Source organism: Panulirus ornatus, chromosome 32 (genome assembly GCF_036320965.1).
Source record: "Panulirus ornatus isolate Po-2019 chromosome 32, ASM3632096v1, whole genome shotgun sequence".
Classification (NCBI taxonomy): domain Eukaryota; kingdom Metazoa; phylum Arthropoda; class Malacostraca; order Decapoda; family Palinuridae; genus Panulirus; species Panulirus ornatus.
In genome coordinates this window covers 12,106,605-12,134,365 of record NC_092255.1, presented here as the reverse complement: position 1 = coordinate 12,134,365, position 27,761 = coordinate 12,106,605, and the positions used below count along the sequence as shown (strand labels likewise).

At 42.8% G+C, this 27,761-nt stretch overlaps 1 protein-coding gene across 1 annotated transcript in view; it reads right to left on the bottom strand.

The window, feature by feature from the left end:
• Positions 1 to 27,761, bottom strand: part of LOC139759048 (ribosome biogenesis protein bop1-A) — a 408,882-nt gene that overhangs the window by 278,279 nt on the left and 102,842 nt on the right. The window contains exon 5 of the mRNA XM_071680955.1: positions 25,207 to 25,375. Within this exon, the coding sequence (XP_071537056.1) occupies positions 25,207 to 25,375 (169 nt within the window). The remainder of the gene's footprint in view (positions 1 to 25,206; positions 25,376 to 27,761) is intronic.

The window sequence follows — 27,761 nt, the reverse complement described above, 5'->3', positions numbered from 1 at the left end:
CTCCTTTCACCCTCCTGCATGTTCAGGCCCCGATCACACAAAATCTTTTTCACTCCATCTTTCCACCTCCAATTTGGTCTCCCTCTTCTCCTTGTTCCCTCCACCTCCGACACATATATCCTCTTGGTCAATCTTTCCTCACTCATCCTCTCCATGTGCCCAAACCACTTCAAAACACCCTCTTCTGCTCTCTCAACCACGCTCTTTTTATTTCCACACATCTCTCTTACCCTTACGTTACTCACTCGATCAAACCACCTAACACCACACATTGTCCTCAAACATCTCATTTCCAGCACATCCATCCTCCTGCGCACAACTCTATCCATAGCCCACGCCTCGCAACCATACAACATTGTTGGAACCACTATTCCTTCAAACATACCCATTTTTGCTTTCCGAGATAATGTTCTCGACTTCCACACATTCTTCAAGGCCCCCAGGATTTTCGCCCCCTCCCCCACCCTATGATCCACTTCCGCTTCCATGGTTTCATCCGCTGCCAGATCCACTCCCAGATATCTAAAACACTTCACTTCCTCCAGTTTTTCTCCATTCAAACTCACCTCCCAATTGACTTGACCCTCAACCCTACTGTACCGAATAACCTTGCTCTTATTCACATTTACTCTTAACTTTCTTCTTTCACACACTTTACCAAACTCAGTCACCAGCTTCTGCAGTTTCTCACATGAATCAGCCACCAGCGCTGTATCATCAGCGAACAACAACTGACTCACTTCCCAAGCTCTCGCATCCCCAACAGACTTCATACTTGCCCCTCTTTCCAAAACTCTTGCATTTACCTCCCTAACAACCCCATCCATAAACAAATTAAACATATATATATATATACATACATATATATACACACACATATACATATATATATATATATATATATATATATATATATATATATATATATATATTTATTAAAAAAGGGGGTGACTGTATTGTTGACTGGTTGGTAAGGTTATTTAATGTATGTATGACTCATGGTGAGGTGCCTGAGGATTGGCGGCATGCGTGCATAGTGCCATTGTACAAAGGCAAAGGGGATAAGAGTGAGTGCTCAAATTACAGAGGTATAAGTTTGTTGAGTATTCCTGGTAAATTATATGGGAGGGTATTGATTGAGAGGGTGAAGGCATGTACAGAGCATCAGATTGGGGAAGAGCAGTGCGGTTTCAGAAGTGGTAGAGGATGTGTGGATCAGGTGTTTGCTTTGAAGAATGTATGTGAGAAATACTTAGAAAAGCAAATGGATTTGTATGTAGCATTTATGGATCTGGAGAAGGCATATGATACAGTTGATAGAGATGCTCTGTGGAAGGTATTAAGAATATATGGTGTGGGAGGCAAGTTGTTAGAAGCAGTGAAAAGTTTTTATCGAGGATGTAAGGCATGTGTACGTGTAGGAAGAGAGGAAAGTGATTGGTTCTCAGTGAATGTAGGTTTGCGGCAGGGGTGTGTGATGTCTCCATGGTTGTTTAATTTGTTTATGGATGGGGTTGTTAGGGAGGTAAATGCAAGAGTCCTGGAAAGAGGGGCAAGTATGAAGTCTGTTGGGGATGAGAGAGCTTGGGAAGTGAGTCAGTTGTTGTTCGCTGATGATACAGCGCTGGTGGCTGATTCATGTGAGAAACTGCAGAAGCTGGTGACTGAGTTTGGTAAAGTGTGTGGAAGAAGAAAGTTAAGAGTAAATGTGAATAAGAGCAAGGTTATTAGGTACAGTAGGGTTGAGGGTCAAGTCAATTGGGAGGTGAGTTTGAATGGAGAAAAACTGGAGGAAGTGAAGTGTTTTAGATATCTGGGAGTGGATCTGTCAGCGGATGGAACCATGGAAGCGGAAGTGGATCATAGGGTGGGGGAGGGGGCGAAAATTTTGGGAGCCTTGAAAAATGTGTGGAAGTCGAGAACATTATCTCGGAAAGCAAAAATGGGTATGTTTGAAGGAATAGTGGTTCCAACAATGTTGTATGGTTGCGAGGCGTGGGCTATGGATAGAGTTGTGCGCAGGAGGATGGATGTGCTGGAAATGAGATGTTTGAGGACAATGTGTGGTGTGAGGTGGTTTGATCGAGTGAGTAACGTAAGGGTAAGAGAGATGTGTGGAAATAAAAAGAGCGTGGTTGAGAGAGCAGAAGAGGGTGTTTTGAAATGGTTTGGTCACATGGAGAGAATGAGTGAGGAAAGATTGACCAAGAGGATATATGTGTCGGAGGTGGAGGGAACGAGGAGAAGAGGGAGACCAAATTGGAGGTGGAAAGATGGAGTGAAAAAGATTTTGTGTGATCGGGGCCTGAACATGCAGGAGGGTGAAAGGAGGGCAAAGAATAGAGTGAATTGGAGCGATGTGGTATACCGGGATTGAATCAAGGCATGTGTATGGGGGTGGGTTGGGCCATTTCTTTCGTCTGTTTCCTTGCGCTACCTCGCAAACGTGGGAGAGAGCGGCAAAAAAAAAAAAAAATATATATATATATATATATATGAGTTGATAGAGATGCTCTGTGGAAGGTATTAAGAATATATGGTGTGGGAGGAAAGTTGTTAGAAGCAGTGAAAAGTTTTTATCGAGGATGTAAGGCATGTGTATGTGTAGGAAGAGAGGAAAGTGATTGGTTCTCAGTGAATGTAGGTTTGCGGCAGGGGTGTGTGATGTCTCCATGGTTGTTTAATTTGTTTATGGATGGGGTTGTTAGGGAGGTAAATGCAAGAGTTTTGGAAAGAGGGGCAAGTATGAAGTCTGTTGGGGATGAGAGAGCTTGGGAAGTGAGTCAGTTGCTGTTCGCTGATGATACAGCGCTGGTGGCTGATTCATGTGAGAAACTGCAGAAGCTGGTGACTGAGTTTGGAAAAGTGTGTGGAAGAAGAAAGTTAAGAGTAAATGTGAATAAGAGCAAGGTTATTAGGTACAGTAGGGTTGAGGGTCAAGTCAATTGGGAGGTGAGTTTGAATGGAGAAAAACTGGAGGAAGTGAAGTGTTTTAGATATCTGGGTGTGGATCTGGCAGCGGATGGAACCATGGAAGCGGAAGTGGATCATAGGGTGGGGGAGGGGGCGAAAATCCTGGGGGCCTTGAAGAATGTGTGGAAGTCGAGAACATTATCTCGGAAAGCAAAAATGGGTATGTTTGAAGGAATAGTGGTTCCAACAATGTTGTATGGTTGCGAGGCGTGGGCTATGGATAGAGTTGTGCGCAGGAGGATGGATGTGCTGGAAATGAGATGTTTGAGGACAATGTGTGGTGTGAGGTGGTTTGATCGAGTGAGTAACGTAAGGGTAAGAGAGATGTGTGGAAATAAAAAGAGCATGGTTGAGAGAGCAGAAGAGGGTGTTTTGAAGTGGTTTGGGCACATGGAGAGGATGAGTGAGGAAAGATTGACCAAGAAGATATATGTGTCGGAGGTGGAGGGAACAAGGAGAAGAGGGAGACCAAATTGGAGGTGGAAAGATGGAGTGAAAAAGATTTTGTGTGATCGGGGCCTGAACATGCAGGAGGGTGAAAGGAGGGCAAGGAATAGAGTGAATTGGAGCGATGTGGTATACCGGGGTTGACGTGCTGTCAGTGGATTGAAGCAGGGCATGTGAAGCGTCTGGGGTAAACCATGGAAAGCTGTGTAGGTATGTATATTTGCGTGTGTGGACGTATGTATATACATGTGTATGGGGGGGGTTGGGCCTCTTTTTTTTTTTTTTCCCAAAAGAAGGAACAGAGAAGAGGTCCAGGTGAGGATATTCCCTCAAAGGCCCAGTCCTCTGTTCTTAACGCTACCTCGCTATCGCGGGAAATAGCGAATAGTATGAAAAAAAAAAAAAAAAATATATATATATATATATATATATATATATATCTAAACTATCTAAAAGGGGAAACAGAAGAAGGAGTCACGCGGGCAGTGCTCATCCTCCTCAAACGCTCAGATTGGGGTGTCTAAATGTGTCTGGATGTAACCAAGATGAGAAAAAAGGAGAGATAGGTGGTATGTTTGAGGAAAGGAACCTGGATGTTTTGGATCTGAGTGAAACGAAGCTAAAGGGTAAAGGGGAAGTGTGGTTTGGGAATGTCTTGGGAGTAAAGTCAGAGGTTGGTGAGGGAACAAGAGCAAGGGAAGGAGTAGCACTAATCCTGAAACAGGAGTGGTGGGAGTCTGTGACAGAGTGTAAGAAAGTAAACTCTAGATTCATATGGCTAAAACTGAAAGTTGATGGAGAGAGATGGGTGATTATTGGTGCATACGCACCTGGCATGAGAAAAAAGATCATGAGAGGCAAGTGTTTTGGGAGCAGCTGAATGAGTGTGTTAGTGGTTTTGATGCACGAGACCGGGTTATAGTGATGGGTGATTTGAATGCAAAGGTGAGTAATGTGGCAATTGAGTGAATAATTGGTATACATGGGGTGTTCAGTGTTGTAAAAGGAAATGGTGAAGAGCTTGTAGATTTATGCGCTGAAAAAGGACTGGTGATTTAGAATACCTGGTTTAAAAAGAGAGATATACATAAATATACGTATGTAAGAGAGCATTATTGGATTATGTGTTAATTGATAGGAGAGCGAAAGAGAGACTTTTGGATGTTAATGTGCTGAAAGGTGCAACTGGAGGGATGTCTGATCATTTTCTTGTGGAGGCAAAGGTGAAGATTTGTAGAGGTTTTCAGAAAAGAAGAGAGAATGTTGGGGTGAAGAGAATGGTGAGAGTAAGTGAGCTTGGGAAGGAGACTTGTGTGAGGAAGAACCAGGAGAGACTGAGTAGAGAATGGAAAAAGGTGAGAAGAAAGGATGTAAGGGGAGTGGGGGAGGAATGGGATGTATTTAGGGAAGCAGTGATGGTTTTCGGAAAAGATGCTTGTGGCATGAGAAGCGTGCGAGGTGGGCAGATTAGAAAGGGTAGTCAGTGGTAGGATGAAGAAGTAAGATTATTAGTGAAAGAGAAGAGAGAGGCATTTGGACGATTTTTGCAGTGGAATAATGCAAATGGGTGGGAGATGTATAAAAGAAAGAGGCAGGAGGTCAAGAGAAGGGTGCAAGAGGTGAAAAAGAGGGCAAATGAGAGATGGGGTGAGAGAGTATCATTAAATTTTAGGAAGAATAAAAAGATGTTTTGGAAGGAGGTAAATAAAGTGCATAAGGCAAGGGAACAAATGGGAACTTCAGTGAAGGGGGCTAATGGGGAGGTGATAACAAGCAGTGGTGATGTGAGAAGATGGAGTGAGTATTTTGAAGGTTTGTTGAATAAGTTTGATGATAGAGTGGCAGATATAGGGTGTTTTGGTCGAGGTGGTGTGCAAAGTGAGAGGGTTAGGAAAAATGATTTGGTAAACAGAGAAGAGGTAGTAAAAGCTTTGCGGAAGATGAAAGCCAGCAAGGCAGAGGTTTGGATGGTACTGCACTGGAATTTATCAAAAAAGGGAGTGACTGTATTGTTGACTGGTTGGTAAGGTTATTTAATGTATGTATGATTCATGGTGAGGTGCCTGAGGATTGGCAGAATGCTTGCATAATGCCATTGCACAAAGCCAAAGGGGTTAAGAGTGAGTGCTTAAATTACAGCGGTATAAGTTTGTTGAGTATTCCTGGTAAATTATATGGGAGGGTATTGATTGAGAGGGTGAAGGCATGTACAGAGCATCAGATTGGGGAAGAGCAGTGTGGTTTCAGAAGTGGTAGAGGATGTGTGGATCAGGTGTTTGCTTTGAAGAATGTATGTAAGAAATACTTAGAAAAGCAAATGGATTTGTATGTAGCATTCATGGATCTGGAGAAGGCATATGGTAGAGTTGATAGAGATGCTCTGTGGAAGGTTATTTATTTATTTATCTATTTATTTATTTTGCTTTGTCGTTGTCTCCCGCGTTAGCGAGGTAGTGCAAGGAAACAGATGAAAGAATGGCCCAACCCGCCCACATACACATGTATATACATACACGTCCACACACGCAAATATACATACCTTTACATCGCAATGTACACATATATATACACACACAGACATATACATATATACACATGTACATAATTCATACTGTCTGCCTTTATTTGTTCCCATCGCCACCTCGCCACACATGGAATAACAACCCCCTCCCCCCTCATGTGTGCGAGGTAGTGCTAGGAAAAGAAACCAAAGGCCCCATTCGTTCACACTCAGTCTCTAGCTGTCATGTAATAATGCACCGAAACCACAGCTCCCTTTCCACACCCAGGCCCCACACAACTTTCCATGGTTTACCCGAGACGCTTCACATGCCCTGGTTCAATCCACTGACAGCACGTCGACCCCGGTATACCACATCGTTCCAATTCACTCTATTCCTTGCACGCCTTTCACCCTCCTGCATGTTCAGGCCCCGATCACTCAAAATCTTTTTCACTCCATCTTTCCACCTCCAATTTGGTCTCCCACTTCTCCTCGTTCCCTCCACCTCTGACACATATATCCTCTTGGTTAATCTTTCCTCACTCATTCTCTCCATGTGACCAAACCATTTCAAAACACCCTCTTCTGCTCTCTCAACCACACTCTTTTTATTTCCACACATCTCTCTTACCCTTACATTACTTACTCGATCATACCACCTCACACCACATACTGTCCTCAAACATCTCATTTCCAGCACATCCACCCTCCCGCGCACAACTCTATCCATAGCCCACGCCTCGCAACCATACAACATTGTTGGAACCACTATTCCTTCAAACATACCCATTTTTGCTTTCCGAGATAATGTTCTCGACTTCCACACATTCTTCAAGGCTCCCAGATTTTTCAGCCCCTCCCCCACCCTATGATTCACTTCCGCTTCCATGGTTCCATCCGCTGCCAGATCCACTCCCAGATATCTAAAACACTTTACTTCCTCCAGTTTTTCTCCATTCAAACTTACCTCCCAATTGACTTGACCCTCAACCCTACTGTATCTAATAACCTTGCTCTTATTCACATTTACTCTTAGCTTTCTTCTTTCACACACTTTACCAAACTCAATCACCAGCTTTTGTAGTTTCTCACCCAAATCAGCCACCAACGTTGTATCATCAGTGAACAACAACTGACTCACTTCCCAAGCTCTCTCATCCACAACAGACTGCATACTTGCCTCTCTTTCCAAAACTCTTGCATTCACCTCCCTAACAACCCCATCCATAAACAAATTAAACAACATGGAGACATCACACACCCCTGCCGCAAACCTACATTCACTGAGAACCAATCACTTTTCTCTCTTCCTACACGTACAAATGCCTTACATCCTCGATAAAAACTTTTCACTGCTTCTAACAACTTGCCTCCCACACCATATATTCTTAAAACTTTCCACAGAGTATCTCTATCAACTCTATCATATGCCTTCTCCAGATCCATAAATGCTACATACAAATCCATTTGTTTTTCTAAGTATTTCTCACATACATTCTTCAAAGCAAACACCTGATCCACACATCCTCTACCACTTCTGAAACCACACTGCTCTTCCCCAATCTGATGCTCTGTACATGCCTTCACCCTCTCAATCAATACCCTCCCATATAATTTACCAGGAATACTCAACAAACTTATGCCTCCGTAATTTGAGCACTCACTCTTATCCCCTTTGCCTTTGTACAATGGCACTATGCAAGCATTCCGCCAATCCTCAGGCACCTTACCATGAATCACACATACATTAAATAACCTTACCAACCAGTCAACAATACAATCACCCCCTTTTTTAATGAATTCCACTGCAATACCATCCAAACCTGCTGCCTTGCCGGCTTTTATCTTCCGTAAAGCTTTTACTACCTCTTCTCTATTTACCAAATCATTTTCCCTAACCCTCTCACTTTGCACACCACCTTGACCAAAACACCCTATATCTGCCACTCTATCATCAAACACATTCAACAAACCTTCAAAATACTCACTCCATCTCCTTCTCACATCACCACTACTTGTTATCACCTCCCCATTAGCCCCATTCATTGAAGTTCCCATTTGGTCCCTTGTCTTACGCACTTTATTTACCTCCTTCCAAAACATCTTTCTATTCTCCCTGAAATTTAATGATACTCTCTCAACCCAACTCTCATTTGCCCTCTTTTTCACCTCTTGCATCTTTCTCTTGACCTCCTGCCTTTTTCTTTTATACCTCTCCCACTCATTTGCATTTTTTCCCTGCAAAAATCGTCCAAATGCCCCTCTCTTATCTTTCACTAATAATCTTACTTCTTCATCCCACCACTCACTACCTTTTCTAATCAACCCACCTCCCACGCTTCTCATGCCACAAGCATCTTTTGCGCAAGCCATCACTGCTTCCCTAAATACATCCCATTCCTCCCACACTCCCCTTACCTCCGTTGTTCTCACCTTTTTCCATTCTGTACTCAGTCTCTCCTGGTACTTCCTCACACATGTCTCTTTCCCAAGCTCACTTACTCTCCCCACTCTCTTCACCCCAACATTCTCTCTTCTTTTCTGAAAACCCCCACAAATCTTCACCTTCACCTCCACAAGATAATGATCAGACATCCCTCCAGTTGCACCTCTCAGCACATTAACATCCAAAAGTCTCTCTTTCATGCGTCTATCAATTAACACGTAATCCAATAACGCTCTCTGGCCATCTCTCCTACTTATATATGTATACTTATGTATATCTCGCTTTTTTTTTTTTTTTTTTTATACTTTGTCGCTGTCTCCCGCGTCTGCGAGGTAGCGCAAGGAAACAGACGAAAGAAATGGCCCAACCCCCCCCCATACACATGTACATACACACGTCCACACACGCAAATATACATACCTACACAGCTTTCCATGGTTTACCCCGGACGCTTCACATGCCTTGGTTCAATCCACTGACAGCACGTCAGCCCCTGTATACCACATCACTCCAATTCGCTCTATTCCTTGCCCTCCTTTCACCCTCCTGCATGTTCAGGCCCCGATCACACAAAATCCTTTTCACTCCATCTTTCCACCTCCAATTTGGTCTCCCTCTTCTCCTCGTTCCCTCCACCTCCGACACATATATCCTCTTGGTCAATCTTTCCTCACTCATTCTATCCATGTGCCCAAACCATTTCAAAACACCCTCTTTTGCTCTCTCAACCACGCTCTTTTTATTTCCACACATCTCTCTTACCCTTACGTTACTTACTCGATCAAACCACCTCACACCACATATTGTCCTCAAGCATCTCATTTCCAGCACATCCATCCTCCTGCTCACAACTCTATCCATAGCCCACGCCTCGCAACCATACAACATTGTTGGAACCACTATTCCTTCAAACATACCCATTTTTGCTTTCCGGGATAATGTTCTCGACTTCCACACATTTTTCAAGGCTCCCAAAATTTTCGCCCCCTCCCCCACCCTATGATCCACTTCCGCTTCCATGGTTCCATCCGCTGACAGATCCACTCCCAGATATCTAAAACACTTCACTTCCTCCAGTTTTTCTCCATTCAAACTCACCTCCCAATTGACTTGACCCTCAACCCTACTGTACCTAATAACCTTGCTCTTATTCACATTTACTCTTAACTTTCTTCTTCCACACACTTTACCAAACTCAGTCACCAGCTTCTGCAGTTTCTCACATGAATCCGCCACCAGCGCTGTATCATCAGCGAACAACAACTGACTCACTTCCCAAGCTCTCTCATCCCCAACAGACTTCATATTTGCCCCTCTTTCCAAAACTCTTGCATTTACCTCCCTAACAACCCCATCCATAAACAAATTAAACAACCATGGAGACATCACACACCCCTGCCGCAAACCTACATTCACTGAGAACCAATCACTTTCCTCTCTTCCTACACGTACACATGCCTTACATCCTCGATAAAAACTTTTCACTGCTTCTAACAACTTGCCTCCCACACCATATATTCTTAATACCTTCCACAGAGCATCTCTATCAACTCTATCATATGCCTTCTCCAGATCCATAAATGCTACATACAAATCCATTTGCTTTTCTAAGTATTTCTCACATACATTCTTCAAAGCAAACACCTGATCCACACATCCTCTACCACTTCTGAAACCACACTTTTTCAGCACATAAATCTACAAGCTCTTCACCATTTCCATTTACAACACTGAACACTCCATGTATACCAATTATTCCCTCAACTGCCACATTACTCACCTTTGCATTCAAATCACCCATCACTATAACCCAGTCTTGTGCATCAAAACCACTAACACACTCATTCAGCTGCTCCCAAAACACTTGCCTCTCATGCTCTTTCTTCTCATGCCTAGGTGCCTATGCACCAATAATCACCCATCTCTCTCCATCAACTGTGGAAGGTATTAAGAATATATGGTGTGGGAGGCAAGTTGTTAGAAGCAGTGAAAAGTTTTTATCGGGGATGTAAGGCATGTGTACCTGTAGGAGGAAAGGAAAGTGATTGGTTCTCAGTGAATGTAGGTTTGCGGCAGGGGTGTGTGATGTCTCCATGGTTGTTTAATTTGTTTATGGATGGGGTTGTTAGGGAGGTGAATGCAAGAGTTTTGGAAAGAGGGGCAAGTATGCAGTCTATTCTGGATGAGAGAGCTTGGGAAGTGAGTCACTTGTTGTTCGCTGATGATACAGCGCTGGTGGCTGCTTCATGTGAGAAACTGCAGAAGCTGGTGACTGAGTTTGGTAAAGTGTGTGAAAGAAGAAAGTTAAGAGTAAATGTGAATAAGAGCAAGGTTATTAGGTACAGTAGGGTTGAGGGTCAAGTCAATTGGGAGGTAAGTTTGAATGGAGAAAAACTAGAGGAAGTGAAGTGTTTTAGATAACTGGGAGTGGATTTGGCAGCGGATGGAACCACGAAAGCGGAAGTGAATCATAGGGTGGGGGAGGGGGCGAAAATTCTGGGAGCCTTGAAGAATGTGTGGAAGTCGAGAACATTATCTCGGAAAGCAAAAATGGGTATGTTTGAAGGAATAGTGGTTCCAACAATTTTGTACAGTTGCGATGCGTGGGCTATGGATAGAGTTGTGCGCAGGAGGGTGGATGTACTGGAAATGAGATGTTTGAGGACAATATGTGGTGTGAGGTGGTTTGATCGAGTAAGTAATAATAGGGTAAGAGAGATGTGTGGCAACAAAAAAAGTGTGGTTGAGGGAGCAGAAGAGGGTGTATTGAAATGGTTTGATCACATGGAGAGGATGAGTGAGGAAAGATTGACCAAGAGGTTATATGTGTCAGAGGTGGAGGGAACAAGGAGAAGTGAGAGACCAAATTGGAGGTGGAAAGATGCAGTGAAAAAGATTTTGAGTGATCGGGGCCTGAACATGCAGTAGAGTGAAAGGCGTGCAAGGAATAGAGTGAATTGGAATGATGTGGCATACCGGGGTCGACATGCTGTCAATGGATTGAACCAGGGCATGTGAAGTGTCTAGGGTAAACCATGGAAAGTTCTGTGGGGCCTGGATGTGGAAAGGGAGCTGTGGTTTCGGTGCATTATTACATGACAGCTAGAGACTGAGTGTGAACGAATGTGGCCTTTGCTGTCTTTACCTAGCGCTACCTCGCACACATGAGGGGGGAGGGGGTTGTTATTCCATGTGTGGCGAGGTGGCGATGGGAATGAATAAAGGCAGACAGTATGAATTATGTACATGTGTATATATGTATTTGAATATATATGTATTTGAATTATCCCTGGGGATAGGGGAGAGAGAATACTTCCCATGTATTCCCTGCGTGTCGTAGAAGGCAACTAAAAGGGGAGGGAGCAGGTGGCTGGAGATCCTCCCCTTTCATTTTTTATTAATATTCCAAAGGAAGGAACAGAGATGGGGGCCGGGTGGGGATGTTCCCTCAAAGGTCCGGTCCTCTGTTCTTGGTGCTACCTTGCTAATGCGGGAAATGGCGAATAGTATGAAGGAAGGAAGTATATATGTATATGTCTGTGTGTGTATATATATGTATACATTGAGATGTATAGGTATGTATATTTGCGTGTGTGGACGTGTATGTATGTACATGTGTATGTGGGTGGGTTGGGCCATTCTTTCGTCTGTTTCGTTGCACTACCTCGCTAACGCGGGCGACAGCGACAAAGCAAAATAATATAAAAATAAATATATATAAGCGCCCATACACGTACATATACATATATACATGTACATATTCATACTTGCTGCCTTCATCCATTCCCCTCATTTCTCTCCTCCAGTGATGGAGAGCCAAGAACAGACAAAAAGACCACATTCATTCACACTCAGTCTCTAACTGTCATGTGTAATACACCGAAAACATAGCCCCCTTTCCACATTCAAGCCCCACAGACTCTTCACATGCCCTGGTTCAATACACTGACAGCACGTCGACTACAGTATACCACATCGTTCTAAGGCACTCCTGTATGTTTAGGCCCCGATCGCTCAAAATCTTTTTCACTCCATCCTTCCACCTCAAATTTGGTTTCCCTGCTTCTCCTCATTCCCTCCACCTCTGACACATACATCCTCTTTGTCAATCTTTCCTCACTCATTCTCTCTATTTGTCAAAACAATTTCAACACACCCTCTTTTGCTCTCTCAACCACACTCTTTTAATTGCCACTCATCTCTCTTACCTTTTCATTACTTACTCAATCAAACCACCTGACACCACATACTGTCCTCAAACATTTCATTTCCAACACATATACCCTCCTCTGCATAACCCTATCTATAGCCCATGCCTCGCAACCATATAACATTGTTGGACCCACTATTCCTTCAAACATACCCATTATTATTCTCCGAGATAACGTTCTTGCCTTCCAAACATTCTTCAACGCTCCCAGAACCTTTGCTCCCTCCACCACCCTGTGACTCACCTCTGCTTCCATGGTTCCATCCACTGCCAAGTCCACTCCCTGATATCTAAAACACTTCACTTCAAATTATTCTCCAATCAAACTTACCTCCCAGTTAAGTTGTCCCTAAGCCTTATTGAACCTAACCTAGCTCTTATTCACATTTACTCTTAACATTCTTCTTTCACACACTTTATCAAACTCAGTCACCAACCTCTGAAGTTTCTCACATGAATCAGCCACCAGCACTGAATCATCAGCAAATAACAACTGGCTCACTTCCCAGACCCTCTCATCCACAGCAGATTGCATACTTGCCTCTCTCTCCAAAACTCTTGCACTCACCTCCGTAACCAAACCATCTACAAACTAAACAACCATGGAGACATCACGCACCCCTGCCACAAACAGACATTCACTGGGAACCAATCACTTTCCTCTCTTCCAATCGTACACATGCCTTACATCCTTGGTAAAAACTTTTCACTGCTTCTAGCAACTTACCTCCCACACCATAAACTTTTAAAACCTTCCACAAAGCATCTCTATCAACCCTATCATATACCTTCTCCAGATCCATGAATGCTACATAAAAATGCAACTGTTATTTTAAGTATTCCTCACATACATTCTACAAAGCAAACACCTGATCCACATATCCTCTACCACTTCTGAAACCACACTGCTCTTCACGAATCTGATGCTCTGTACATGCCTTCACCCTCTCAATCAATACCCTCCCATATAATTTCCCAGGAATACTCAACAAACGTATGCCTCTGTAATTTGAACAGTCACCTTTGCCTTTGTAGAATGGCACTATGCATGCATTCTGCCAATCCTCAGGTACTTCACTATGATCCATACATACAATGAATATCCTTACCAACTAATCAACAACACAGTTACCCCCTTTTTTAATAAATTCCACTGCAATACCATCCAAACCTGCTGCCTTGCCAGATTTCATTTTCTGCATAGCTTTCACTACCTCTTCTCTGCTTACCAAACCATTCTCCCTGGCACTCTCATTTCACACACCACCCCGACCAAAAGACCCTATATCTTCTGCTCTATCATCAAATATAATCAATAAACCTTCAAAATACTCCATCTTGTTCTCACTTCATCATTACCTGTCATTACCTCCCTACTTACCCCCTTCACTGATGCTCCCATTTGTTCTCTTGTCATATGCACATTGTTTACCTCCTTCTAAAACATCTTTTATTCTCTCTATAATTTAATGATACTCTCTCACCCTAACTCTCAATTGCCCTCTTTTTCACCGCTTGCACCTTTCTCTTGACCTGCTGCTTTCTTTTATAAATATATCCCAGTCATTTGTACTCCTTCCTACAAATTTCATCAAAATGTCTCTCTTTTCTCTTTCACTGACCACCTTACTTCATCATCTCACCACTCACTACCCTTTCTAATCTACCCACCTCCCACCTTTCTCATGCCACATGCATCTTTTGTGCAAGCCATCACTGCTTCCCTACATACATCCCATTCCTCACCCACTTCCCTCATGTCATTTGCTCTTACCTTTTGCCATTCTACACTCAATCTTTCCTGGTATTTTATTACACAAATCTCCTTTCTAGGCTCAATTACTCTCACCACTCTTCTCTCCAACATTGTCTCTTGGTTTCAGGAAAACTCTACAAATCTTCACCCTCACCTCCACAAGACAGAAATCAGACATCTCTCCACCTGCCCCTCTCAGTACATTAACATCCAAAAGTCTCTTTTACATGCCTATCAATTAACACAATCCAATAATCCCCTGTGACCATCTCTCCTACTCACATATTTTTTTTTTTTCTTTTGTCGCTGTCTCCCGCGTTTGCGAGGTAGCGCAAGGAAACAGACTAAAGAAATGGCCCAACCCACCCCCATACACATGTATATACATACACGTTCACCCATGCAAATATACAATCCTACACAGCTTTCCATGGTTTACCCCAGACGCTTCACATGCCCTGCTTCAATCCACTGACAGCACGTCAACCCCGGTATACCACATCGATCCAATTCACTCTATTCCTTGCCCTCCTTTCACCCTCCTGCATGTTCAGGCCCCGATCACACAAAATCTTTTTCACTCCATCTTTCCACCTCCAATTTGGTCTCCCTCTTCTCCTCGTTCCCTCCACCTCCGACACATATATCTTCTTGGTCAATCTTTCCTCACTCATTCTCTCCATGTGCCTAAACCATTTCAAAACACCCTCTTCTGCTCTCTCAATCACGCTCTTTTTATTTCCACACATCTCTCTTACCCTCACGTTACTTACTCGATCAAACCACCTCACACCACACATTGTCCTCAAACATCTCATTTCCAGCACATCCATCCTCCTGTGCACAACTCTATCCATAGCCCACACCTCACAACCATACAACATTGTTGGAACCACTATTCCTTCAAATATACCCATTTTTGCTTTCCGAGATAATGTTCTCGACTTCCACACATTCTTCAAGGCTCCCAGGATTTTTGCCCCCTCCCCCACCCTATGATCCACTTCTGCTTCCATTGTTCCATCCGCTGCCAGATCCACTCCCAGATATCTAAAACACTTCACTTCCTCCAGTTTTTCTCCATTCAAACTTACCTCCCAGTTGACTTGACCCTCAACCCTACTGTACCTAATAACCTTGCTCTTATTCACATTTACTCTTAACTTTCTTCTTTCACACACTTTACCAAACTCAGTCACCAGCTTCTGCAGTTTTTCACATGAATCAGCCACCAGCGCTGTATCATCAGCGAACAACAACTGACTCACTTCCCAAGCTCTCTCATCCACAACAGACTGCATACTTGCCCCTCTTTCCAAAACTCTTGCATTCACCTCCCTAACAACCCCATCCATAAACAAATCAAACATCCATGGAGACATCACACACCCCAGCCGCAAACCTACATTCACTGAGAACCAATCACTTTCCTCTCTTCCTACACGTACACATACCTTACATCCTCGATAAAAACTTTTCACTGCTTCTAACAACTTGCCTCCCACACCATATATTCTTAATACCTTCAACAGAGCATCTCTATCAACTCTATCATATGCCTTCTCCAGATCCATAAATGCTACATACAAATCCATTTGCTTTTCTAAGTATTTCTCACATACATTCTTCAAAGCAAACACCTGATCCACACATCCTCTACCACTTCTGAAACCATACTGCTCTTCCCCAATCTGATGCTCTGTACATACCTTCACCCTCTCAATCAATACCCTCCCATATAATTAACCAGGAATACTCAACAAACTTATACCTCTGAAATTTGAGCACTCACTCTTATCCCCTTTGCCTTTGTACAATGGCACTATGCACGCATTCGGCCAATCCTCAGGCATCTCACCATGAGTCATACATACATTAAATAACCTTACCAACCAGTCAATAATACAGTCACCCCCTTTTTTAATAAATTCCACTGCAATACCATCCAAACCTGCTGCCTTGCTGGCTTTCATCTTCCGCAAAGCTTTTACTACCTCTTCTCTGTTTACCAAATCATTTTCCCTAACCCTCTCACTTTGCACACCATCTCGACCAAAACACCCTATATCTGCCACTCTATCATCAAACACATTCAACAAACCTTCAAAATACTCACTCCATCTCTTTCTCACATCACCACTACTTGTTATCACCTCCCCATTTGCGCCCTTCACTGAAGTTCCCATTTGCTCCCTTGTCTTATGCACTTTATTTACCTCCTTCCAGATCATCTTTTTATACTTATGTATATCTGTTTGTAAATCATGAATTCCAAATCATTAGTCATTTGTCAACACAAAAATCCACAATCTCTTAACCATTTCCATTTACAACACTGATCACACCATGTACACCAATAATACCCTCAACTGCCACATTATTCACCTTTGCATTTAAATCATCCACCACTATTCCCCAATCTTGTGCATCAAAACTGCTAAAACACTCACTCAGCTGCTCCCAAAACACTTGCGTCTCATAATCTTTCTTCTGACCAGGGGCATAGGCACCAATAATCATCCATCATATATATCCCTGGGGATAGGGGAAAAAGAATACTTCCCATGTATTCCTTGCATGTCTTAGAAGGTGACAAAAGAGGGCAGGAGAGGGGGCCTGGAAACACCCTGTCTCCTTGTATTTAAATTTCTAGAAAGGGAAACAGAAAAGGGAGTCAAGAGAGGAGTGCTCATCCTCCTCAAAGCCTCAGAATGGGGTGTCTGAATGTGTGTGGAAGAAAGCAAGATGAGAAGAAAGGAGATAGGTAGTATGTTTGAGGAAAGAAACCTGGATGTTTTGGCTCTATGGGAAATGAAGCTCAAGTGTAAAAGGGAAGAGTGGTTTGGGAAAGACTTGGGAGTAAAGTCAGGGGTTGGTGAGAAGACAAGAGCTAAGGAAGGAGTAGCACTACTCCTGAAGCAGGAGTTTTGGGAGTATGTGTTAGAGCGTAAGAAAGTAAATTCTAGATTGATTTGGGTAAAACTGAAAGTGAATGAACAGATATGGGTGATTATCAGTGCCTATGCACATGGTCATGAGAAGAAAGATCATAAGAGGCAAGTGTTTTGTAAGCAGCTGAGTGAATGTATCATCAGCTTTAATGCACGAGATCGGGTTATGGTGATGGGTGATTTAAATGCGATTGTGAGTAAAGTGGCAGCTGAGGGTATAATTGGTGTACATGTGGTGTTCAGAGTTGTAAATGGAAATGGAAGAACTTGTAGATTTGTGTGCTGAAAAAGACTGGTGATTGGGAATACCTGGTTTAAAAAGAGAGATATACATAAGTATACATATGTGAGTAGGAGAGATGGTCAAAGGGCATTACTGGATTATGTGTTAATTGACAGGAATGTAAAAGAGAGACTTTTAGATGATAGTGTGCTGAGAGGGACAGCTGGAGGGATGTCTGATTACTGTCCTGCACGGGCAAAGGTGAAAATTTGCAGAGGTTTCCGGAAAATAAGAAAGAATGTTGGGGAGAAGAGAGTGGTAAGAGTATGTGAGCACGGAAAGGAGACTTGTGTGAGGAAGTACCAAGAGAGACTGAGTGTAGAATGGCAAAAGTTGAGAGCAAATGACATGAGGGGAGTCGGTGAGGAATGGGAGTATTTAGGGAAGCTGTGATGGCTTGTGCAAAAGATGCATGTGGCATGAAAAAGGTGGGAGACGGGCAGATTAGAAAGGGTAGTGAGTGGTGGGATGAAGAAGTAAGGTTGTTAGTGAAAGAAAAAAAAGAGAGGCATTAGGGGGATATTTGCAGGAAAGTAGTGCAAATGACTGGAAGATGTATAAAAGAAAGCAGCAGGAGGTCAAGAAAAAGGTGTAAGAGGAGAAAAAGAGGGCGAATGAGAGTTGGGGTAAGAAAGTATAATCAAATCTTAGGAAGAATTAAAAGATGTTTTGGGTGGAGGGAAATAATGTGTGTATCACAAGTATGCAATGGGAACATCTGTGAAGGGGGCAAGCATGGAGGTATTAGCAGGTAGTGATGAAGTGAGAAGGAGATGGAGTGAGTATTTTGAAGGTTTGTTGAATGTGTTAGATGACAGAATGGCAAATATAGGGTGTTTTAGTCAGGGTGGAATGTGAAGTGAGAGGATCAGAGAGAATGGTTTGGTTAACATAGAAGAGGTAATGAAAGCTTTGGAGAAGATGAAATCTGGGAAGGCGGTGGGTTTGGATGGTATTACAGTGGACTTTATTTAAAAAAAAAAAAAGGGGATGACTGTGTTGTTGACTGGTTGGTGAGGATATTCAATGTACGAATGGATGTTGGTGAAGTGCCTGATGATTGGCGGAATGCATGCATAGTGCCACTGTACAAAGGCAAAGGAGATAAAGGTAAGTGTTCAAACTACAGAGGCATAAGTCTGCTGAATATTACTAGGAAATTTTATGGGAGGGTATTGATTGAGAGGGTGAAGGTATGTACAGAGCATTAGAATGGGGAAGAGCAGTGTGGCTTCAGAAGTGGTAGAGGATGTGTGGATCAGGTGTCTGCTATGAAGAATGTATGTCTGAAATACTTACAAAAATAGATGGATTTGTATGTAGCATATATGGATCTGGAGAAAGCATATGATAGGGTTGATAGAGATGCTTTGTGGAAGGTTTTAAGAGTATATGGTGTGGGAGGTAAGTTGCTAGAAGCAGAGTAGGCAGAGAGGAGAGTGACTGGTTCATAGTGGGTGATGTCATCATGGTTATCTAATTTATCTATGGATGGGGTGGTTTGGGAGGTACATGCAAGAGTTTTGGAGTGAGGGGTGAGTATGCAGTCTGTTGTGGATTAGAGGGCCTGGGAAGTGAGTCAGTTGTTGTTTGCCGATGATACAGCTCTAATGGCTGATTCCAGGGAGAAACTGCAGAGGTTGGTAACTGAGGTTGGAAAAGAGCAAGGTTATTATATTAGGTTCAGTAGGGCTGAGCGACAAGTTAACTTGGGTGTAAGTTTCAATAGAAAAAAACTGAAGGAAGTAGAGTGTTCTAGATATCTAGGAGTGAACTAAGCAGCGGATGGAACTACGGAAGCAGAAGTGAGTCAAAGGGTGGGGAGGGAGTGAAGGTTCTGGGAGCAATGAAGAATGGGCAGAGGGAAAGAATGTTATCTCAGAGAGCAAAAATAGGTATGTTTTGAAGGAATAGTAGTTCTAACAATGTCATATGGTTGCAAGGCATGGGCTATAGATAGGGATGTACAGAGGAGGGTGGATGTGTTGGAAATGAAATGTTTGAGGACAATATGTGGTGTGAAGTGGTTTGATCAAGTAAGTAATTAAAGCATAAGGGATATGTGTGAAAATAAAAAGACTGTGGTTGAGAGAGTAGAAGTGGGTGTGTTGAAATGGTTTGGACATATGGAGAGAATGAGTAAGGAAAGATTGACAAAGAGGATATGTGTCAGAGGTGAAGGGATCAAGGAGAAGTGGGACACCAAACTGGAGGTGGAACGATGGAGTGAAAAAGATTTTGAGTGATCACGGCCTGAACATACAGGAGGGTGAGAGGCGTGCAAGGAATAGAGTGAATTGAAATGACATGCTGTCAATGGACTGAACCAGGGCATGTGAAGCGTTTGGGGTAAACCATGGAATGGTCTGTGGGGCATAGATGTGGATAGGGAGCTCTGGTTTTGGTGCATTACACATGACAGATAGAGACTGAGTGTGAACTTGTAATTGAGGTTACAAGGGTCCCTAGAGCAAATGAAAATAAAAAGCTTTGTGTGGTAGAAGCAGAACAGTATTCAGCAATATATGGTTCAAGAAAAGGAGCATGCACCATTGGGTGAGAAGGATTACTGGTTTATGGGCTTTCATGAACTGTTAACTGACTGGTATGCAAAGAAGAACTTGTATATGACCATGCTGAGAAAAGTGGCAGGTGGAATGTCAAATCATCTCTTGGTGGAGAGTGAAGGTTGTTGGTGGATTTGGGGAAAGAAACTGACTGAAAAGGTCAGTGGCCTGAGGGCAAACACATCAAGATAGACTTAGTAAAGACAGGAACAGGGTAGGAGCTAATGAAACTTAGGGAGCAGAACAGCAGTGGAAAGCATTTGGGCGAAAGAGTGCTTAAGCATGAAAATGAAGTGTATGCACATGGAATGTAATGTTGATGTTTGAGAGAGAACACTGAATGATGAAATTAGGAAGCTGAATTGCTAGCAAAACAGAAGAGGAAGATGTCAGCAATGGAGTATGAGTAACTGGGAGGAGTACGAAAGAAAGTGAAATAAGGGCAGCTGAAAGATGGGGAAATCCACCACCAATGCCACATCATCAGCAAACAGTAACCGACTTGTCTCCCAAGCCTCCACACCCATGACAAAATGCAGACCTATCCCTCTAACCAAATCTTGCATCCATATCTCTAACTACCCCATCCGTAAACAGACAAAACGACCATGTTGGGAAGGTAGCTTCAGATGGGTATACATCTAGTGGGGTGGTGATTACAATTGGCAATGTGCCTGCCAGGCAGCCAGAAACAGATCAATGATATCATCTCTGTGTCAGTCTCCAACTGGCCAAAGGCAGGTCTGAAAGAAATCAACTGCCTCTGCCAAGGATGAGTCCATAGCAAAGCAGTAGGGATGACCAGTGTTTCTTTACTAGAAAAACTGAAAGTTGGAAGACAGGTCTGAATTCAATAAGTGAACTGCCTCTGCTATGGATGATTGCACAGCAAAGGGTAAGGATGACCAGTGTTTCCTCATTGGAAAAATTAAAAGTCGGAAGACTGATTTCCCATGAGGATATCTAAAAGAATCTCTCCTCCCAGTGCACCTGCTGACTGTTTACCACCAGTTCTCTGGAGATGAACAATAAGTAGCTAAAGAGGCAAAAGCCAATATTACTGATGGTGTCTTTTAACTGATCTTTAAAGACACTATGTTTTGGCTAAGGGTGAGTCAGTTCTGTTGTCTCCTATTAAGATCAGCTTGCCTCTTAATCAAGATGATGCCTTTACAGATCACTTGTGCACAAAAAAAAAAGATACCCTTTGTTTTTATGCTCTGAGCTCTGAAAACACACAAGCATCCCAAGTAAATGCAGGGTGATTTCAGGTAGAGATAATGGCATATAGAGAGATGTTTTGTCTAAAAAAATTTGTTTTATGGCTCATAACTGATAAAAATCTAGTAGCCAGTTATCTAGACATTCTTAATGTTCATTTTATTATGGTAATTTGGGCTTCCATTTTCATATGGTGGCCCACCATATGGGAGTGTTGTTTGGGTACCAAAATTATATTTCTTGGAGCCTATTTCATATATACCAGGAGTTAAATTCACCCAAGTATGGAATACTAATTACACAACTTGGTTGGCTATTCCTCTACCTTTCTATCAGCTACAGTGAAACTAAAAAACTTCTGCTGCATTAATGCTCTTGGTATCACCTCTCTAATCTTCGCTTTCTGCATACTACAATGTTATTTGTCTCTCTTTATTCAGCAAATATTATTTTGGCCACAGTTCTCTTGAGCTGTTTGCATGTGTCCCCACCTGAAGGTTTCAATCCATGGCACCCATTAGGCTGGTGACTCCCACAATTTCTATGCGAAAACTAGCCAACTGAAGAGAGGCCATTAAGATATCTCCTTCCCTTGAGCATGTAAGCTTTAAGTCATACTTACAAACACCTGTACAGCCCTAACTAATTTCTACTTTCTTCTTTGTTCTTTCATCCAATTAGCCTTGATGAGTGCATGTTCTGTTTGTGCTATACTGGAGAAAATAAGTCAAAGTAAGCTACATTTCAACAAACTGCCCTAATCATAGCTCAGGAATTAGTGGAGTTTACTAGTTATGGAGACTATTGCATGGCCATCCCCTCGAGGGAGCTCCATAAGGGAACAGGTACAGATAGATAGATAAACCTGATAAAAAAAGAGTGAATGTTGGGGTGAAGAGGGTGGTGAGAGTAAGTGAGCTTGAGAAAGAGACCTGTGTGAGGAAGTACCAGGAGAGACTGAGTACAGAATGGAAAAAGGTGAGAACAATGGAAGTAAGGGGAGTGGGGGAGGAATGGGATGTATTTAGGGAATCAGTGATGGATTGCGCAAAAGATGCTTGTGGCATGAGAAGAGTGGGAGGTGGGTTGATTAGAAAGGGTAGTGAGTGGTGGGATAAAGAAGTAAGAGCATTAGTGAAAGAGAAGAGAGAGGCATTTTGGACGATTTTTGCAGGGAAAAAATGCAATTGAGTGGGAGATGTATAAAAGAAAGAGACAGGAGGTCAAGAGAAAGGTGCAAGAGGTGAAAAAAAGGGCAAATGAGAGTTGGGGTGAGAGAGTATCATTAAATTTTAGGGAGAATAAAAAGATGTTCTGGAAGGAGGTAAATAAAGTGCGTAAGACAAGGGAGCAAATGGGAACTTCAGTGAAGGGCGCAAATGGGGAGGTGATAACAAGTAGTGGTGATGTGAGAAGGAGATGGAGTGAGTATTTTGAAGGTTTGTTGAATGCGTTTGATGATAGAGTGGCAGATATAGGGTGTTTTGGTCGAGGTGGTGTGCAAAGTGAGAGGGTTAGGGAAAATGATTTGGTAAACAGAGAAGAGGTAGTGAAAGCTTTGCGGAAGATGAAAGCCGGCAAGGCAGCAGGTTTGGATGGTATTGCAGTGGAATTTATTAAAAAAGGGGGTGACTGTATTGTTGACTGGTTGGTAAGGTTATCTAATGTATGTATGACTCATGGTGAGGTGCCTGAGGATTGGCGGAATGCGTGCATAGTGCCATTGTACAAAGGCAAAGGGGATAAGAGTGAGTGCTCAAATTACAGAGGTATAAGTTTGTTGAGTATTCCTGGTAAATTATATGGGAGGGTATTGATTGAGAGGGTGAAGGCATGTACAGAGCATCAGATTGGGGAAGAGCAGTGTGGTTTCAGAAGTGGTAGAGGATGTGTGGATCAGGTGTTTGCTTTGAAGAATGTATGTGAGAAATACTTAGAAAAGCAAATGGATTTGTATGTAGCATTTATGGATCTGGAGAAGGCATATGATAGAGTTGATAGAGATGCTCTGTGGAAGGTATTAAGAATATATGGTGTGGGAGGCAAGTTGTTAGAAGCAGTGAAAAGTTTTTATCGAGGATGTAAGGCATGTGTACGTGTAGGAAGAGAGGAAAGTGATTGGTTCTCAGTGAATGTAGGTTTGCGGCAGGGGTGTGTGATGTCTCCATGGTTGTTTAATTTGTTTATGGATGGGGTTGTTAGGGAGGTAAATGCAAGAGTTTTGGAAAGAGGGGCAAGTATGAAGTCTGTTGGGGATGAGAGAGCTTGGGAAGTGAGTCAGTTGTTGTTCGCTGATGATACAGCGCTGGTGGCTGATTCATGTGAGAAACTGCAGAAGCTGGTGACTGAGTTTGGAAAAGTGTGTGGAAGAAGAAAGTTAAGAGTAAATGTGAATAAGAGCAAGGTTATTAGGTACAGTAGGGTTGAGGGTCAAGTCAATTGGGAGGTGAGTTTGAATGGAGAAAAACTGGAGGAAGTGAAGTGTTTTAGATATCTGGGAGTGGATCTGGCAGCGGATGGAACCATGGAAGCGGAAGTGGATCATAGGGTGGGGGAGGGGGCGAAAATCCTGGGGGCCTTGAAGAATGTGTGGACGTCGAGAACATTATCTCGGAAAGCAAAAATGGGTATGTTTGAAGGAATAGTGGTTCCAACAATGTTGTATGGTTGCGAGGCGTGGGCTATGGATAGAGTTGTGCGCAGGAGGATGGATGTGCTGGAAATGAGATGTTTGAGGACAATGTGTGGTGTGAGGTGGTTTGATCGAGTGAGTAACGTAAGGGTAAGAGAGATGTGTGGAAATAAAAAGAGCGTGGTTGAGAGAGCAGAAGAGGGTGTTTTGAAGTGGTTTGGGCACATGGAGAGGATGAGTGAGGAAAGATTGACCAAGAGGATATATGTGTCGGAGGTGGAGGGAACAAGGAGAAGAGGGAGACCAAATTGGAGGTGGAAAGATGGAGTGAAAAAGATTTTGTGTGATCGGGGCCTGAACATGCAGGAGAGTGAAAGGAGGGCAAGGAATAGAGTGAATTGGAGCAATGTGGTATACCGGGGTTGACGTGCTGTCAGTGGATTGAAGCAAGGCATGTGAAGCGTCTGGGGTAAACCATGGAAAGCTGTGTAGGTATGTATATTTGCGTGTGTGGACATATGTATATACATGTGTATGGGGGGGGGGGGGGTTGGGCCATTTCTTTCGTCTGTTTCCTTGCGCTACCTCGCAAACGCGGGAGACAGCGACAAAGTATAATAAAAAAAATAAATAAATAAAATAAAAATTATTTTGGCCACAGTTCTCTTGAGCTGTTTGCATGTGTCCCCACCTGAAGGTTTCAATCCATGGCACCCATTAGGCTGGTGACTCCCACAATTTCTATGCGAAAACTAGCCAACTGAAGAGAGGCCATTAAGATATCTCCTTCCCTTGAGCATGTAAGCTTTAAGTCATACTTACAAACACCTGTACAGCCCTAACTAATTTCTACTTTCTTCTTTGTTCTTTCATCCAATTAGCCTTGATGAGTGCATGTTCTGTTTGTGCCATACTGGAGAAAATAAGTCAAAGTAAGCTACATTTCAACAAACTGCCCTAATCATAGCTCAGGAATTAGTGGAGTTTACTAGTTATGGAGACTATTGCATGGCCATCCCCTCAAGGGAGCTCCATAAGGGAACAGGTACAGATAGATAGATAAACCTGATAAAAAAAGAAACAAGCAATAAAATATCCTAAATATGGATGGAGGCACCTGAAGAATACTGCTTTGTTAGAGAAAATGGGTTCTTCACCTGAAGAGAACCTGACATGAAGAATATATCATTAACAGTATTTCAATCCATATAACTAACCTGGTAATCTTGCTTTTGGTGCAGGTAGATGATTGTGTATCCCCCTCAGTTTTTCACCCTCATTACTCCACAAATTATAGAAATTGTACTTCTCTTCTTTCTTGTGTGTATACCTTATCAAGCCTCTTCTTATCTGTTCAGCTCTCTTTGCAACATATGCAGCCTCACTCTGAAAAAAAAAAAAATATAAGAATGTATTTGAAACTTGTGACAGGTTATGTCATCCTACAAAAGACTAATGAGCAAGGAAAATGAGAACCCTGCTTTCTTCAACGTCAAGTGAAACTACAACAATGACCTGTGAATAATCTTACCATCTGACCAAAAGGACGTGATCACCTTCCACAAACAACAACTTACCACCATCTCCTCTTAACCCGTAAATGCCTGGTGACACATATGGCTGACAGTCCAGGAAGTGTTAGGAGTCACTGTAGTTGTAAATATCTTCAGTTTCTTTTTAATGGTCTACTAACATTATGATATTTGCATGCCTACTGGGTGTTGCCTCGGTTTTTGCCCTAGGCAGCACCATGAATGGTGACTCAGTGACACCTTAAACTGAGACACTGGCTGACGCACACAATCCACTGTTTCCCTAGGTGATCTACACATTAACTTTACTGTTATACCACAGATACATAAAACACATTAGCTCTTTTTCATACATATACTTTACTTGTACATGAATCACTTTCATTTTATAATGGGGAAACAGAAGATCTGAATGACGCACACTCCAAGACCCTCATCCACCACTGCCCTGAGGGATTTGTACATTAACTCCATCATTATACTATGGCCATATAAAGTATAGCAACTCATTTTTCAGTACATATCCCTTACACATATATGCATGTCATTCATTTTATAATGGAAAACAAAAAGCTTGGACTTTTTTCTTTTCTCCCCAAACAACAAATAAATTCCTTTAAGTTCTAAGGAACAAAGCTTACATCATAAGCTTAAAGCCAGGTGTAGCATATACACAAATGCCATTCACTCCCACAATATCTTAAACTACAAAGAACATAAGACAGGAAAAGGAGAAAGAGAAATGAGATGCAAAACCATATAGAATGAAAGATGGTGTACTAAACTGTTTTGGATATGGAGGGAGAAAGACTGGAAGAAGTGAGAGAATTCAAGTATCTACGAGCTGTCTTGGGAATTGATTGAGAGGGTGAAGGCATGTACAGAGCATCAGATTGGGGAAGAGCAGTGTGGTTTCAGAAGTGGTAGAGGATGTGTGGATCAGGTGTTTGCTTTGAAGAATGTATGTGAGAAATACTTAGAAAAGCAAATGGATCTGTATGTAGCATTTATGGATCTGGAGAAGGCATATGATAGAGTTGATAGAGATGCTCTGAGGAAGGTATTAAGAATATATGGTGTGGGAGGCAAGTTGTTAGAAGCGGTGAAAAGTTTTTATCGAGGATGTAAGGCATGTGTACGTGTAGGAAGAGAGGAAAGTGATTGGTTCTCAGTGAATGTAGGTTTGCGGCAGGGGTGTGTGATGTCTCCATGGTTGTTTAATTTGTTTATGGATGGGGTTGTTAGGGAGGTGAATGCAAGAGTTTTGGAAAGAGGGGCAAGTATGAAGTCTGTTGGGGATGAGAGAGCTTGGGAAGTGAGTCAGTTGTTGTTTGCTGATGATACAGCGCTGGTGGCTGATTCATGTGAGAAACTGCAGAAGCTGGTGACTGAGTTTGGTAAAGTGTGTGGAAGAAGAAAGTTAAGAGTAAATGTGAATAAGAGCAAGGTTATTAGGTACAGTAGGGTTGAGGGTCAAGTCAACTGGGAGGTGAGTTTGAATGGAGAAAAACTGGAGGAAGTGAAGTGTTTTAGATATCTGGGAGTGGATCTGGCAGCGGATGGAACCATGGAAGCGGAAGTGGATCATAGGGTGGGGGAGGGGGCGAAAATTCTGGGAGCCTTGAAGAATGTGTGGAAGTCGAGAACATTATCTCGGAAAGCAAAAATGGGTATGTTTGAAGGAATAGTGGTTCCAACAATGTTGTATGGTTGCGAGGCGTGGGCTATGGATAGAGTTGTGCGCAGGAGGATGGATGTGCTGGAAATGAGATGTTTGAGGACAATGTGTGGTGTGAGGTGGTTTGATCGAGTAAGTAACGTAAGGGTAAGAGAGATGTGTGGAAAGAAAAAGAGCGTGGTTGAGAGAGCAGAAGAGGGTGTTTTGAAATGGTTTGGGCATATGGAGAGAATGAGTGAGGAAAAATTGACCAAGAGGATATATGTGTCGGAGGTGGAGGGAACGAGGAGAAGAGGGAGACCAAATTGGAGGTGGAAAGATGGAGTGAAAAAGATTTTGTGTGATCGGGGCCTGAACATGCAGGAGGGTGAAAGGATGGCAAGGAATAGAGTGAATTGGAGCGATGTGGTATACCGGGGTTGACGTGCTGTCAGTGGATTGAATCAAGGCATGTGAAGCGTCTAGGGTAAACCATGGAAAGCTGTGTAGGTATGTATATTTGCGTGTGTGGACGTATGTATATACATGTGTATGGGGGTGGGTTGGGCCATTTCTTTCGTCT